The following is a 15,047-nucleotide window of genomic DNA, read 5'->3' on the forward strand; positions in this document are numbered from 1 at the left end:
CGTCCAGCCCCGACTGGGCTCGGCCGGAGGGGCGGGAGCAAGGGCGGGCCCGTCCGATCCCGGGGCAGGAAGAAAGCCCAGCCCCGACTCCCCACCCCTTCCCTCTCAGCCTGCTGCTGTCAGGGCGCGCGGCCTGGCCGGGGCTGCCAGAATGGCACCCTACTTCTCCCTGACATTCGGCCCCTGGATGACCGCATTCTGAGCCCTCTGGTGATGAATCCTCCAACACATCTTCTGTTTATGGCAGGCCCACGTAGCTTAGGACTCTGGGAAAATTTCCAGGGCTCAGCCCTTCCCTCAATGAGCCCCATCTCAGAGGGTGAGACAGGAGAGGTGGGCCAGAGTAGCAAGAAGGTCTGTCGGAGGGAGCAGCCGGACATGGAAGCCTTCTCTATGGGCCTATAAACCTGGGTGAGTGCTAGCATGAGGAGGAGCTGAGATTTCTGGCATGGAAATGGGAAAATACAAGTGGCCTGAGGCAGGAACTGTGAGTGAATCACTGTCTACTCTGGTCCTTAAAGTAGTGAAAGGGGAAAAAGGGAAGCGAAGCTGGCTGTGGCTGAATGTAGTGGGTCTTGAAGGCCAAACGGGGCAGTTTTATTTTATTCTGGAAGCAGAGGAGAAACAGTGAAGGTTTTTGAAGAGGCTACAATCAGGCTTGTATTATCAAATATTCATCAAATATTTATTTACCATCTATCATGTTCAAGACTGTGTTAAGTGCTGGTGACACATCAATGAACAAGGCAGAGCTGTTCCTGCATGGGGTTTACTGTCTAGCTGAATCACTTCACTGTGGCTGCCAGTATGAAGAGGGCACTGGAGGTAGACCGATGAGAGATAGGGCCTGACCTAAGAAGGTTTGGAAACTGATGAGAATGGCGAGGCAGACACTGTAGAGATTTCCCCAAGTCGGTTGGGGGTAAAAAATACATATATATGTATATGTATATACAAACACATTTATATATATATACAGACATTTATACATATACACACACATACACATACTTAGTTGTCTATCCAGCTTCTCTGTCTCCACACACTCATCAACTGAACTCTTGGGTGTGAGGAAGAGGTTTTAGCAAAATAAAATGTTAGTGCCAGTAGCTCCTGGAATAGTGCTCTGCATATGGGACTGGATGGTATAAACGTGGACAGAATTAGGGAACTTGGAAAATGTGGTAGTTTGGGAGAAATAATATGTTTGTCAATAATGGAATGTAGCTATGTGGAAGTTCAGTCTTAGAGGTAAGAGGTCAGAGCCAAAATACATCTATGACCCAGCCTATTAGTACTACCTTTGAAAGGAAACAGCAGCAGAATTCGACTATTCAAAAGGCTCAAAATTCTTGGCATCATACTCTAAGACCAACCTGATCTGGTCTTCAGTCTCCAGTTCTACTTGTGCCATTCTCCTGGACCACATCCTATGCTTTAACCATTCCCCAAGGACGTCAGCATTTTTCATACCCCCCAACTCCTCCAAGCCTTGTCCCCTGGCTTAAGATACAAGCAACTCTTGCAGGTAGTTAATCATTCCCTCCCCTTGTTCTCATAATCTTATCACAATGTAATTATCTGCACCGCTCTCCCACTATAAGTTCCTCTCAGAGCAGGGGCTATATTTTAGTAGTCTCTGTATTTCTAGCATCTGGTCCATCATCTGACTCATTTGATCCTACATAATGTTTGTTGAGTGAATATTAGCATGATGAGACAATGTGAGAAAGGGAAGGAGGTCAAGGAACCCAGAATCAAGTAGGGAGAACAGTAAGAATTTGAAAACCTTTCTACTTCCCTTGGGGGTGGCAGTATTCATTGAGTCAATAAATATTTATTGAAAGCCTAATGTGTTCCAGGTATACTTTAGTGCAGGGGTCCTCAACCCCCAGGCTGCAGACCAGTACCCAGCCATGGCCCGTCAGGAATGGGCAGGAGGTGAGTGGCTGGCAAGTGAGTGAAGCTTCATCTGTATTTGCAGCCACTCTCCAGTACTAGCATCATCACCTCACCTCTACCTCAGATCACCAGGCGTTAGATTCTCATAGGAGCACCAGTCCCTGGTACCAAAAAGGTTGGGGACCACTGCTTTAGTGGCTCTGGGCCTTAGTTTAAATCTAAGGCCCAGAGCCACTAAAGGCTGACTCCAAAGGCCTTAGTTTAAATCTTCCGCTTAGTAGCTATGTGACCTTATGTAAGTTGCTGAACCTCTATAAAATGAGAACTGTACCTATCTCATAGGATTGTTGTGAAGATTAAAGGAGATAACCCATGTAAAGTACTTAGCACTGTTTCTATCTCAATATTTAAGAGACAAGGGACGCAATCAATGTCAAGAAGGTATATATGTATGTAGATTCATGAGCATTCATTTAACAAATATTTCCGAAATGCTTACTATGTATAAAGCACTGTTCTGAGAGTGCTATTTTAGAGATTTTTAGATTCAGTGTCCATCTAGAGATGAACTAGAGACGACCAAAGCAGACCATTATAGATGATGAAACTGTCCCAGAAGCCAATCATAGTAGTGATGGGGAACTTCAACTACCTATGTATTCACCTGGACCACATTGGCAAATGACATGGCAAGCCTTCAAGTAAGTGTTGATTGACTACATAAATGAACATGCCTAAAGACTCACTTGGTTCAGTTCTCGTCCTAGTCCTGGGAGAAAGTATCTTCAAATATCTGATATAGATCACCTAACCCAAAGTCCTACTAAACGGCATCCCCATGGCAATGGGGGTTCCTGCAAAACAGTCTAGCAGAGAAGACAGACATATAAATGAACAATTAGAGTAGCATGTGTTAAGTATTCCCATAGAGATAAACCCAGAGGGTTATGAAACCATGGTGTCCAAGGGCAGCTTACCCCAAGGTGGGGGTTAATTCTTGAAGTCTTCACAGAAATGACACCTAAGCTGAGCACTAAAGGGCACTTTCTAGAAGGCAGGGAAGGGCATTCAAGGCAGAGGGAAGCATGTGTGTGAAGACACGGAAGCTAGAAATGTGACAGATTTGGAGAGCTCAAGGTAATTTGATGTGGCTCTAGCTCAAAGGGCATGTGGGTAAGGGCAGGAATTGTAGGCAGGAGGCAGTTTATGAAGAGCTCTGTATGTCATGGTTTGGATTTTACTGTTACTCTTTTTCAGCCCTAGCTGCATACCAGAATCACCTGGAGAGCTTTTAAAATATCAATACCTGGCATTCACCTCCCGATTCTAATGGTTGTTTTAATGGGAAGAGGCTTGAGTATGTTTCTGAGCTGTGTAGAAGGAAACAATGGGCTCTAGCATACACATGGCAGGATTAGCCCTTGGTTAAGAACACTTCACAGACCGAAATGTATGGAAAAAAAAGAGTAAATTTGTCAGTGGACTGGGAGGAAAAGGAACCGTTTGGACCTGCAGGGAAGCTAAGTGGTAGACCTTGGAGGTCAGAGGGTTTAGTGAAGGCTCCCTACAGCAGGGGCAGGCTGATAAACTGGAAAAATTGGAGGGGTCCAGGAACTCATAGTCTTGATAAGGATGAAGGTCCAGTGTTTCAGGGAAAGAATACCTGGTCCAACAGCTAAAACTCCCCCTACTTTATGGAGCTTTCCTAACAGGAAATGAGGTGACAACTTCCCGTGGTTCCCACCCTGTCTGACTCACTCCTCACTCACTGCTCTCTGAGAGGCCCTTCTCCATCCTCTTTCCCCAGAAGGCATTGATTTACTTTCTCCAAGGGTTTAGTCTGAAAACCACCACCTATATAAACTTTAACAACTCTACTCCCATAATTATTTGAGGCTTTATGTGTTTCAGCGGAAAAATTAAAGGAAAGTGGGATCGAAGAAGTAGGAATGGTGTAAAAAATGGGAAAAGGTATGCCCGTATGTGAGTGAGTAAGCAGGTGGGGCAGTGGATGGAAATAGAGTATGGGAGACACAAGGGGAATCAGCTAAGAACAATAGAAACTGACAGTCTAGGCTGAGGGACAACAGGAATGGCTGGTAGAGATGGAAGCACCCTTCCAGGGGCTGTGTCAAGGTTCCCTTCTCCCATCCCCCTTCTGTAAAGGTCAAAGGGCACTTTCTACACAGTACTCACACAGGGGAGTTGAGGGGAAGGCTGAGTCCATGAGGACAGGGAGTGAAAATGAGAAGGGCTTGTCAATTAATTATTCTGTATGTCTCTGGGCTTTATAGCCAGCTAGCTAGTGGCCTCTGCCTAAGGTTGAGACCTTTGGTTGTATAAAATGGAGCTGGCAGAAGCAAGACTGTATGCAAACACTCATCATATCATCATCATATCATCTGGAATTTGGGGCCTTGCCTGGACTCCTGAGAGGGACAAGAGTGGGTAGCCAATGCCAACACATTATGGGTATCATTCAGAGAAGACCCAGAACTAACAGCAAGGTCAAGCAGGTGAAGCAGGATGGAGGAAATGAATGCAGTTTGGGACATCCTGAGTTCAAGATAAGACATTCAGCAGGCAATCTGAAACACAGCATTGTAAGTTCAAGAGAAAAGACAGGGCTCAAGAAAAAGCCGTAAGGATTCTCTATAGAGATGAAGCCATACAAAGTGAACTGTGGTAGCTCTAATTTGGGTTGTATTCAGACACTTTATCATTCTCCTGCTTTCATTTCCTTAAAGGAATTCTTGCCCCACCTCATTGGTCCATTAGTCATGGTGTTCTTCCCCACTCCCCCAACCTAAGCTCTTGTCAGCACAGAATCCAAGCAAGAACAGAGTTCTTCCATAAAGTGAGCTATATACTGCCATAGAGTGGAGAAATGCAGAGACAGAGAGCCTAGACAACACTGGAGCCCCTGAGCTTGCCTAGAGCCTGTAACCTTTCCACTGCATAACCGAAATACAATTGGGTCCCTTTTTTAGTCTTTGATTAAGCTAGTTTAATTGTTATGTATTGTAATCAAAATGGTCTAATATACCATTTGATAAAAATGAGATTGCTCAGGAGAGTAGAGGAAGAGGGAAACAGTCGTTAGCATTTAGTGTTGACTATATGCCCCAAGAATCTCATGTGCCCTTCTAAGAAGCTTGGACTTTACCCTGGAGAAAATTAAGATTTAAATTTAATTTTAAATATGCTCAGTTGAATGTAGCCTTTGAGGTCAGTGCTATAATCTTATTTTACACAGGTGGTTCTTAGAAGAGAAGTAACTTGCCTAAAGCCACACAATAGATGAGTGTCTTGATCAGGATCTGAACTTGTAAGCAAATAAACTGCAATGGCCTTATGGGTACTATAATGGAGGTGTGTTTAAGGTACAGGAGAGGTTTAATTTAAGAATGGTCAAGTGTATAGGAGAGGAGGTGGTAAAGACTTTACAGGAGTAACACCTGAACTGAAAGAATGAACTGTTCACTAGGTAAATAAGGGAGCTGGAGCAGGAGAAAGAGAGAGCAGGAGAGAGGGCAGAGCACGTGTAGAGACTGTGGAGGTGTGAAACAGCATCTGAGCCCCAGGTATTTTCTTACAGTTATAGCTCAGTGGCAAGAACAGTGGAGTGTGCCATGACAACACGAGGCCTCAAGGACTGATCAGTGTGAAGGGAAGAGAGGCATGCATGGAGCTCTGGTCTGTGACACTCAGTGAATTATACACAGCCACCCATGAAGGCCTGAGCCCAGACTTAGTAGGTAAGGACAATCAAGGAGAAAACTTATTACAGCTACACAGAGAGATCTATGTGCGGTGAAGGCCCCCTTTAGGGACAGAACGTAGGCAGACTACAGAAGTGAGTATTTCACTGGTTTGGACATGAAACAGATACAGCATTGAAGGGATGAAAAAGCATTTCAGGTAAGGGAGTTTGTCATTTGGTCTCAAATCAAAAGGACACAATTTAAGAGACCAAACTGAGCTTTATTGGAAGAGTATAGGTGACAACTAAGTGGGAGAAAGAAAATTCACAAAACTAGATTCAAAACTGTTTTAACATATAAAGCAAGTGTAAACATGTTCCAGTGCCTAGGAACTAAGGAAATGCTGTAGGGTATGAAATGGGCACAAGGGCATTACCTGATGCCAAGCTCCTAAGATGTAAGCACAGACAAGCTGCAGAGGAAGCGTATACCTTCTCAGAAATATTGGTCAATCATTGATTTAAGCAACAATTAGAGTAGAATTCCAGATACTACCCTAAGGTTCTATTTATTGAGCTCCTACTATTGTCAAGCAGTATTCTAAGCACTTGGTCTGTATTAATCTATTTAAACTTCACAGCAACCCTTTGAAATAGCCACTATTATTATCATTCCCAAGAATAAAGAAACTGAGGCACAGAGAAGTAATTTGCCCAAAGATACACACCTAGTAAGTGGCACAGCTAAGACTTGAACCCAGTCTGGCACTAGAACTAGCTCTTTTAACCCAAATGCTACATTATACTATCTCTCTAAACTCTATGTAGTAGTAGTAGCAGCAGCAGCAGCAGCAGCAGCAGCAGCAGCAGTAGTAACCATTTATAGTGTTTATAATGGGCCAGACATACACATTATCTTGCTAAAGATCTCACAACTCTTAGGTAAAAGAACTAAGATTCAAACCCTGATAAGTTTAGGGTGCTTGAACTTGGGCAACGATAAAGAGAAGCAACACAGAACTAGAGTTAGTTTTTACAAAGTACAAATGTAAAGCATAAAAGAGGAGGTAACTGACTTTACCTGGTGGGAGTGGCACCGAGTTAAGGACAGACTGAGTTGTTGGAAAGCTTCACAAAGGAGTGACTTGTGAGCTGAATTTTGAAGGATGATGGGATATTCATCAGACAGAATGATGGGGCAAAGTGTTGCATGCAGAGGGACCAGTGGCAATAAAGGAATAAAGGCCGGAAAGAGTCTGTTACATTTCAGAAAACTTCAAGTAATTTGTATGGCTTGTGAATAGAGTAGGTGGCCGGATAATATAGAAAATAAGTCAGGAGAAGTAAGGGGGCTAGATCACACAGAATCTTATTTGTCTTTCCAAGAAATTTGAGCTGTTTTTCAAACTTTTCCAGTGAAATAATGTAATGGAAAAAAAAAAATGTATCCCCAAGGAACTTGGTGGCTTAATCTGAAACCCTTCAGACTACAGTTGTGTACCACTTCAGACTATAGTTGTGCCCCATATAATAATGTCTCAGTCAATGACAGACCATGTATACAATGGTGGTCCCATAAGATTATAATGAAGCTGAAAAATTCCTATCACCTAGTAGTGATGTGGCCATCATAACATCATAGTGCAATGCACTGCTCACATTTGTGGTGATGCTGGTGTACAGTATTCACAAAGTCCACAACTGTAGACTGCATAATGTCCTAGACTTTCACATCCACTCACCATTCACTCACTGACTCGCTCAGAGCAAATCCCAGTCCTGCAAGCTCTATTCATGGTAAGTGCCCTATACAGGTATACCACTTTTTATCTTTTATACTGTATTTTTACTGTACCTTTTCTATTTTTAGTTACACAAATTCCATTGTAGTATAATGGCCTACAATATTTAGTGTAGTAACATGTTGCATAGGTTTGTAGCCTAAGAGCAATAGGCTGTACCATATAGCCTAGGTGTATAGTAAGCTATATACCATCTCGGTTTGTAAACGTGCACTCTATGTTTGTACGACGAAATTGCCTAACGACGCATTTTTTAGAACATATCTGTCATGAAGTCATGCATGACTACCATAGAAATTTTCTGAAGTCTATTTTCTCTTAATGTATGAATGATAATTTTGCAATCTCTGTTTTAAATTACTCTTAAGTAAAATGGTTGTTCCAGGATGATTTTATCCTGACCCTCAGTATGCTCAGCACTGCCCCTACCAGCCTGCCAGGGATGTGGACCCCAGTTTGAGAAATATGGAGAAGGAACTAGCAGAAGGATTTTAATCAAAGGAGTAATGTGATCAGGTCTGCAGTTTAGAAAGAGCTGTCTGGCAACCATGTGGAAGATGAATTGGAATGGGCAAGACTGGAGACAAGGAGGCAAGAAATACTTTTAGGGTGGGCTTAAACTGCAGGGCAGGATGGATGGACATTGGGAAGACAATATCAACAGGATTTGGTATATGATTGGGTGTGGGAGGCTGGGGACATGAAGGGGGAAGAGTTTAAAGTGGCTTCCATAGACCTGCCTTAGGTCACACACAGGAAAATTGGAAAAGCAGCAGTGTTGGAGAGATGACTGGATGTGGACATTCAGAATCTGAGGTACTTGTGGATCATATGAGTAGAGATGCCCAATAGTCATCTGCAGCTCAGCAAAACAGGTCTAAGCTGAAAGTTGTTTGAGTTATGTAAAAAAGTGGTAGTCACAGAAGACAGGTAGAATAAGAAGGTTAAAGACAGAGTCCTGGAGAATGACAACATTCAAGAAGCAGGCAGAGGGATAGAAGGCTAAACACTGAAGAGAAAGAATAGTCACAAAAGTAGCAGCCAAGAGAGGAGGCAGGAAAAGGAACTGGCCAGCACCATTAAACACTGTAGAGATCAAATAAGATGAGGACTGAAAAAATTCTGGATTTAGACATTAGGTCAATGTGGAGTAGTTCTAGATGTATGGTGTAAGAAGCCCACTGCAGGGGATGAAGAGTGAATGGGAGATGTGGAAGAGACAATGATTGCATATTCTTTATTTCAAGAGTGTGGCTATGAGTCAGTGAGTGGGGATGTGGGGTCAAGAAGGATTAACATGGAAGCAACACTAAAAGGACAGCAATCAGGGCCATGAAAATGGGTGCAGCCCAGAGAAATCAGTAACAAGAACAAAGGATGGTCTACATGTGGGATGTGGGCAAGAGAAGAATCAAAATGACCACACACTAGGGAAATTTGTGTTAGAGAAGGGAAGGCATGGAATGGCAGATGGAAAGTAGGAAGAACAGCCCCAGGGCTCTTTAGATTGATTCAGTAGGGAAGGTTCTCATCACTTGGAAAAAGTATAATTTACTGCTTGTACTGGAGGAGTCTCCCTGTGCATATATCTTGCCCAGGGGAGAGAGAGGAATGCCTGAGAGTGAAAAGATGACTTCTGATACAGAATACATGTATCTCTGTGATAACTTGCCACTTCTTAGATGACTTTTCACTAGAGAACTATTGTAAGCTGAAAATGATTTTAGGGTAGTGGTCTAGAAGGATGTTGGTATGCTAAGTTGCAGGTGACAGAGAGAGAACTTTAAGAATAGTCTGTAGGGGTTCGAGTGATTTGGGAGTTGATCTAGGAAAAAATTGGCCTATTTCATATAAGTCGACAATCAGGAAAACAAAAAAAGAATCATTGCCAGAGACTATAGATCTAGGAAGAATCATTGAGATCACTCGGGTGAGAAAATTGAGGCCCAGGGAATTCAGGTGCCTTGTCCACAATACACTTGTGGAATAAGCCATGCCCAAACTGTAGGTGACATCCTTAAAGCATGTGAAACCAAGAGACCACAACAGAGATCTGTCACAGTGACACATAGGAGCTCGAGAACAAGAGAGACGTTAAAAGAAAAGAGAGAAAAATTTTGTCCTCTGGGACAAAACACATGTTGAAGTGATGGGGCGCTATGGCCCTGTCAGATGGGTTAGAGTTTGCCTTCTGTTCTAGTTAAAAAGCCCCATCTACGGGGTGGCAAAGCCTTTCCAAATGTTAGCACCTGTGTGTTCAAGGCTGTCAGGCCAGAACCACATTCAGATCTCCAGTTAGGCATGGTGAATCCTCAGGACTGAACTGAAAAGGGACCAAAGGCCCTGGCCCTAATCCTGGTCCATTGCTAAACTTCAACAGGTTATCCCCTCATATCTGGCACAGATGGAAGAAAATGTACATCCCTCAGTAGTTTCTCTGGACAGGAACCAGTTGACCCAGGGTGGGCATTTGGAAGGATTCAGCCTCTGTCCTGCCTGGTGCTAGGATCAGCTCACACGGCTCCTGTGTGCACAGGGCACAGAGAATACATTGTCCATAAGGAGGATTATTCTGTACAAGAAGCCCAGACAAGGGAGAGGTTGTTCTCAGCTGCCTGGGGGAGGTGAGAAGGGGGTGGAAAAAGGGACCAGCCTTGCACTAGGGCATTCCTGCTGGGTTCAGCTTCTTCTCTCCAGCAGCAGGACAGGAGATGGGCAATACACGACTCTCCAGCTCAGTCCTAATGCCAGGACCCATTATTGAATTGGAAGCACTTAGCTACATGCTATCTATCTTAGCTGTTTCCCAAGAAAGTTTAAGGTTAACTGAAGTAAGGTAGGAAGGCAGTAGACACCAGAAAAGGAAGAAAAATGGGGTGACTAGGGCAATAAGCAAAGGGAACATTCAACAATGACCCAATCCTGGCCTCAGGGCAGAGCTGGAGAGGGAGAGGTCTTAGGCAATGGGTGTCACACAAACATTGATTTAGTAAGCTCCCGCTTTCAGCAGGGTGAAATGTGCTGGACCAAGATCTTGAGATTTCACAGCTGCTGCTTCTTTCTTCATCCTAGATATAAACCTGGAAGACAATGGCCTAATCTGATTCTTCAGGGGCCTCAAAAGTAGGAGAAAGCAGTTCCGAAACAAAAAAAGAGCAGTCAGAAATTGAGGAATATTACCAGAGTGGGGTATGAGAGCCATCTTTTGCCAATCCTAAATCTGAGCAAGTAAGCAGGTCATGTCCTCTTCTTCAAAGGAAATTCCATATATATTCCCTTTTGAGGGAATGAGTATTTTAGGGGTGGGTAGTAAATACTGAGGCAGTTACTGGACCGTATGGGCCCCAAAGTTGGCAATACTACTTAGGTTTGTGTGCTCTAGAAGATTTGGGGGTGGGAGGTGGGCTTGAAAATGAGGGCATGTGCTCCTAGAGTGAATAGAGAGATATGAGTGCCTCTAGAATAAGGAGCATTTGCTTATGGGCACAAGATGTAGGTGAGGTCCTGTGTGTATGTTCCTACTGGGGCAGGAAGACATTCCATTCTTGGAGGACAAGGACTCCATATTTCAAATAGTATGGTGAGAACGAAGTCAGTATTAACCTTGGATAACAAAGAAACTTGGTTTTAGTACCATTCAATAGGAAGGAATCTTTTGGAGGAATAAAGGACAGTAGTTGCCAAAAGATGCTCCAGGGATTTTATAGAAGCACAGTTTGAACCCTAGGCAATATGACAGTTAGCTTTGACATCGCCAGTAGGAAGGGAAGAGATCAGAAAATAAGGAACACCTGAAGGAGTTGACACAGCAGTAAAGCTATGCTGCTGAAGTGGGGGAAAGGTCTGGCATTGTCTCAAAGCTGATGACAAGATTGTGTGTACTGTTGTGTACTACAGTCGGTGTGCATTGTGGATACCATTTCTTATCTTGATGGAACAGGAATGGATGTGACATCTCGGACCACTTTTCCAATCTTTGCTGCCACAGCCTGGCAGAATTCTGCCTGGCACTGAACAAATGACAAAATGCTAGTGTGTGACAAAAGAGAACAGAAAAAAGGCAGCTGGATGGTATGAGTAGGCCATCCTCATACCTCTCAGGACTTTTAGACCAAAGCTAATCAAAGATGAGAAAACTATGGTGAACTAGAATTGCCTTGTGACAAGCCTGAAAGTCTGATTTATGGTCTCTGATCCCTACATAGCTCTCACATAAATTACTGTCAGATAAGCCTGACAGTGACCATTAAATTTCAAAAATTTATTCAGAAAAACTCCTTGATCCAATTCTGTTGACTCAACCCCTGCCCTTGCCCATAAAGGAGTACTATGAAAGGCAGCTTAGACTGGAGACCCAAACTCACTCTGCTCTTCAGCTTTATAAAAACAGACAAAAGGTATTGGTGGCTGCCCCCTCCTATCATCGATCTGGCTCTTATTTGAGCCACAGACTCAGTGGACTAAAGGAAAGCCATCCTGGTTAGAGTCCAGGAAGCAGGTATATGATAAGGATAACTAAACCCTGATGAAAGACGGTGTGAAGTCAAAGTCCCCCCTTCCTCCAAAATAAGAAAAATGAGTCTGGGGAAGAAGGGGCTTTTTCGTGTGCTAACAAAAACCCTTTCTCACACAGTCCTGCCTGGTAGAGTCACTTCCCGAGGAAGCCCCCACCTACTGGAACTTCAACATCTTTCTTCATCTGTATAGGGTAGGATAAAGGATAGAGACTTTGTGACTATTTCCCAGGTAAGAGCTGAATTGGCTTCTCGAAGGATGGGAGAAGAGCAGGCCCAAACACCAGAGCTGCAGGAAGACAGTTTATCCCAACCTCGTTGCCTATAGCTTTGAGTGATGGCCAGGATGGAACCAGGGCAGGAGATCCTGCAGAAATAGTGTGCCTCTAAGAACATAGAGGCCACCAATTTCTGGCAGCACAAAATAAACACAGGCCTTCAAACAGAAGAGAGCAGTCCATGATCTTGTGTACATCAGCTCACCACTGACATGAGTAGTATCAGATCAGGGTCAGTTCTAGATTGAGGATTGAGGAGGGCAGTGGAAGAAGTGATGTAGAAACTATCATTTATTGAAAATCCATTATTCCATATACTTTGCTAAGTGTTTTACATTTATTTTCTCATTTTAATCCTCAGAACCACCCTGTGAGGTAGGTATTATCATCATTTACAAATAAAACAGGCTCAGAAACATTAGGTCACTTGCCCAAGGTCACATAGCTAGTCAGTGGTGGAGGTGGGATTTGTCTGTTGCTGAAAGCCCATGTTCTTTTTATTGTACCCATCTAGGTCAGCTCTGGACAAAAGGCAATTTCATTGCCCAACTCTGCAAAGAGCACCTGGGAGTGGAGGTTGCCAGCCACACTCACCGCTGGTAGGGATGCATTGAAGCTGACTTGATGTTGGTTTTTATTCCACTTGGCATTTTCCCTAAAAGGAACATAAAGAAAGATACCTGAAGCATACTAAGACTTTCATGACACATCAGAAATGTGGTGTGTCTCAAGTTTCCTTCTGCCACCCCTTCTATCATCTCAGAACCTCTGTGGCATCTAACCCTGGGTGGCAAGGATCAGAGATGTGGTTTCTTGCCCAGCTCTCTCCCTAAAGGTGTCTAGGAAGAAAGGGCCCAAAAGGGTGAGGGGAATAATGGGAGGAGTCAATTTCTTGCTCATCTACTCCTGGAAAAGATAGCTAAACCTGTGTGACCCCCACTAAATGTCACAGGTAAAAGAAAATGTTCTCTCTTATTTTAATTGACTCTTTTCTTAGACAGCTTGGAAGAAAATATCTCATATAGCTACTTGCATATGAACTCCTCCAGATTGTTATCATCACTAAAGTGAGCAGAGAAACAGGATACAAAGAAAATACATGTAGCACTAGGAAACTTGCCTGCTTATCAATGCCCAACCCACCTACCAAGCAGTCTTAATTAAGGTCTGACTATTGGTTTCCCTAAGAAAAGATCCTGACAACACACCTAATATCCAGAGTAAATGGGACAGAGAGTAGTCGAGACGGAGGTCTGAGATAGGGGTAGGAGGTGAGAGCAGTTTCTGCTATTCAAAGATACTCCTCATTCTCTGGTATTTGTTAGAGACTAAAATGAGATTTTACTTCAAAAAATTGTTTTCTGGGTCACAGTCTAGGAGAATGGGAGAAAATCTCCAGCTCTGGGGATGTGGAGGCTCAGACAATTTGGCTTATTCCCACTTCCCTGCTCAAGGTCTGCCACTATGTCAATTCCTGCCACCTTACCTGGTTGACCTGCTTGGGCCATTTGTACCCCACTGAGTATTGACTGCTGTTGGCTTGGAGCTCCTGTCATCTGCACCTGCTGTAATCCTGAGGTTCCTGCAAGGATTGTCCCAGCTCCTGGCTGACCTGGCTGGCCAGGGCCACTGCTGCCTGAAGGTCTCCAATTAGATAGCCCTTTCCCAAAGGCAACGGCTGCCACCAAGGCATTGGTGTCTGCAGGGTTAAAGGTCTGCTTGTTTGACCGGAGACCTGAAGAAAAAGGTGAGAACCCTGAGGTATGTATGCCTCTGGCCCTAGACTGAACCCAGCAACAGAAGACCATTATGAATATCAGGGCTTCAAGTTCTGACTTCGGCAGCATCTAGACTCCCTGACAGCCCGGAGGAAGAGCCAAAGGACCCCACAACTACCTGAGAATGCTCCTTTCTTATTTTGCCCATTTCCTCCACCTGCTCCAGTGCTGGCCTTAAATACAAAAGGCTAACAGAATGAATGTAACCCTTTCCTAAGAAGTTCGTTCTTATGACTTCACTTCACTACTACCAAAATCACCATTCCTGTAACGGTGATCTTATCCCTCTTTCCTTCTCTATTTTGCCACCGATACCTCCATACCTCCGCTCTCTGATTCTCGTTCCTCTTTGCTGATTTTCTCCAGAAGGTTTGAGCACATTTTATTCAAGCTCTGGATCTGCTTCTGTAACACACATAAAGTGGTGCAGAGATTATGGCAAGCAAGAAATAATTGTGGGGGTTTCTTCCTTGTGCTAAGGGCAACTTATGTAGAACTAAATGTGCACCCCTACCAGACAGCAATGGTAATGCCTAGCTAGCTTCTCATGATGGGACTCAGGGAATGGGGCACAGCAGGGAAGTGACTTAGTCCAACCTGAGCTGCATCAGCACCAATGCGGGCGGCATCTGTTGTCAGTTGCTTCTCTTGCTCTTCGACCTCAGGGTCAGGCTTGGTTCTCAGATGGTCAGGAACCACCTCATGGCTGAAAACAGGTACTCGTCCTTCAGTCTGCCGCTATAAAACACAGATTTTATTGATCCTCCTATGCTTTCCCAGAAGATTCAACTTGGCCTGATAAACAGTTCCTGCCACAGGCAAAAGTGCATGTTCAGGGAAAACACAGCCTAAGACTTACACAGCCTAATATTTAGTTTCTTAGGACACTGTACCCCTCACTTTATCCTTTATTTCCGTCTCCTCACACTCTTATCCTACCAGACCCAGGAGCAAATCTCTCTCTGCTACATTTTCATCAAAGCCTAAAATAGACAAAGTCACAAAAGAACACACTTTTTGCTTGAGATGGGTGTTGGAGGAGAAAGGTCTTTGCCTTAGTAACATTGTTC

The 15,047-nt window shown here is 43.9% G+C and overlaps 1 protein-coding gene and 1 long non-coding RNA gene across 6 annotated transcripts in view; one reads left to right on the plus strand and one right to left on the minus strand.

The window, feature by feature from the left end:
• MED8 (mediator complex subunit 8) overlaps window positions 1–15,047 on the minus strand; it is a 50,203-nt gene that overhangs the window by 32,582 nt on the left and 2,574 nt on the right. The window contains exons 4-8 of one of the 5 annotated variants that reach the window (XM_039883513.1): window positions 14,575–14,715; window positions 14,301–14,382; window positions 13,686–13,934; window positions 12,794–12,854; window positions 659–852 (exon numbers count right to left, since the gene is read on the minus strand). In XM_039883513.1, the coding sequence (XP_039739447.1) occupies window positions 786–852; window positions 12,794–12,854; window positions 13,686–13,934; window positions 14,301–14,382; window positions 14,575–14,715 (600 nt within the window). In that variant the 3' untranslated portion in view covers window positions 659–785. Of the gene's footprint in view, window positions 1–658; window positions 894–1,817; window positions 10,488–12,475; window positions 12,855–13,685; window positions 13,935–14,300; window positions 14,383–14,574; window positions 14,716–15,047 lie in introns of those variants that run through there. The other 4 variants (XM_039883497.1, XM_039883500.1, XM_039883504.1 and 1 more) reach the window with 4 other exon arrangements.
• On the plus strand, window positions 97–14,427 carry LOC120619280 (uncharacterized). Its single transcript, XR_005657473.1, has 2 exons — window positions 97–411; window positions 12,041–14,427. It is a non-coding gene; the product is annotated as an uncharacterized LOC120619280 (long non-coding RNA).

The sequence above is a fragment of the Pteropus medius genome, unplaced genomic scaffold (assembly GCF_902729225.1).
Source record: "Pteropus medius unplaced genomic scaffold, Ma_sr-lr_union100, whole genome shotgun sequence".
In the NCBI taxonomy this organism is placed as follows: Eukaryota; Metazoa; Chordata; class Mammalia; order Chiroptera; family Pteropodidae; genus Pteropus; species Pteropus medius.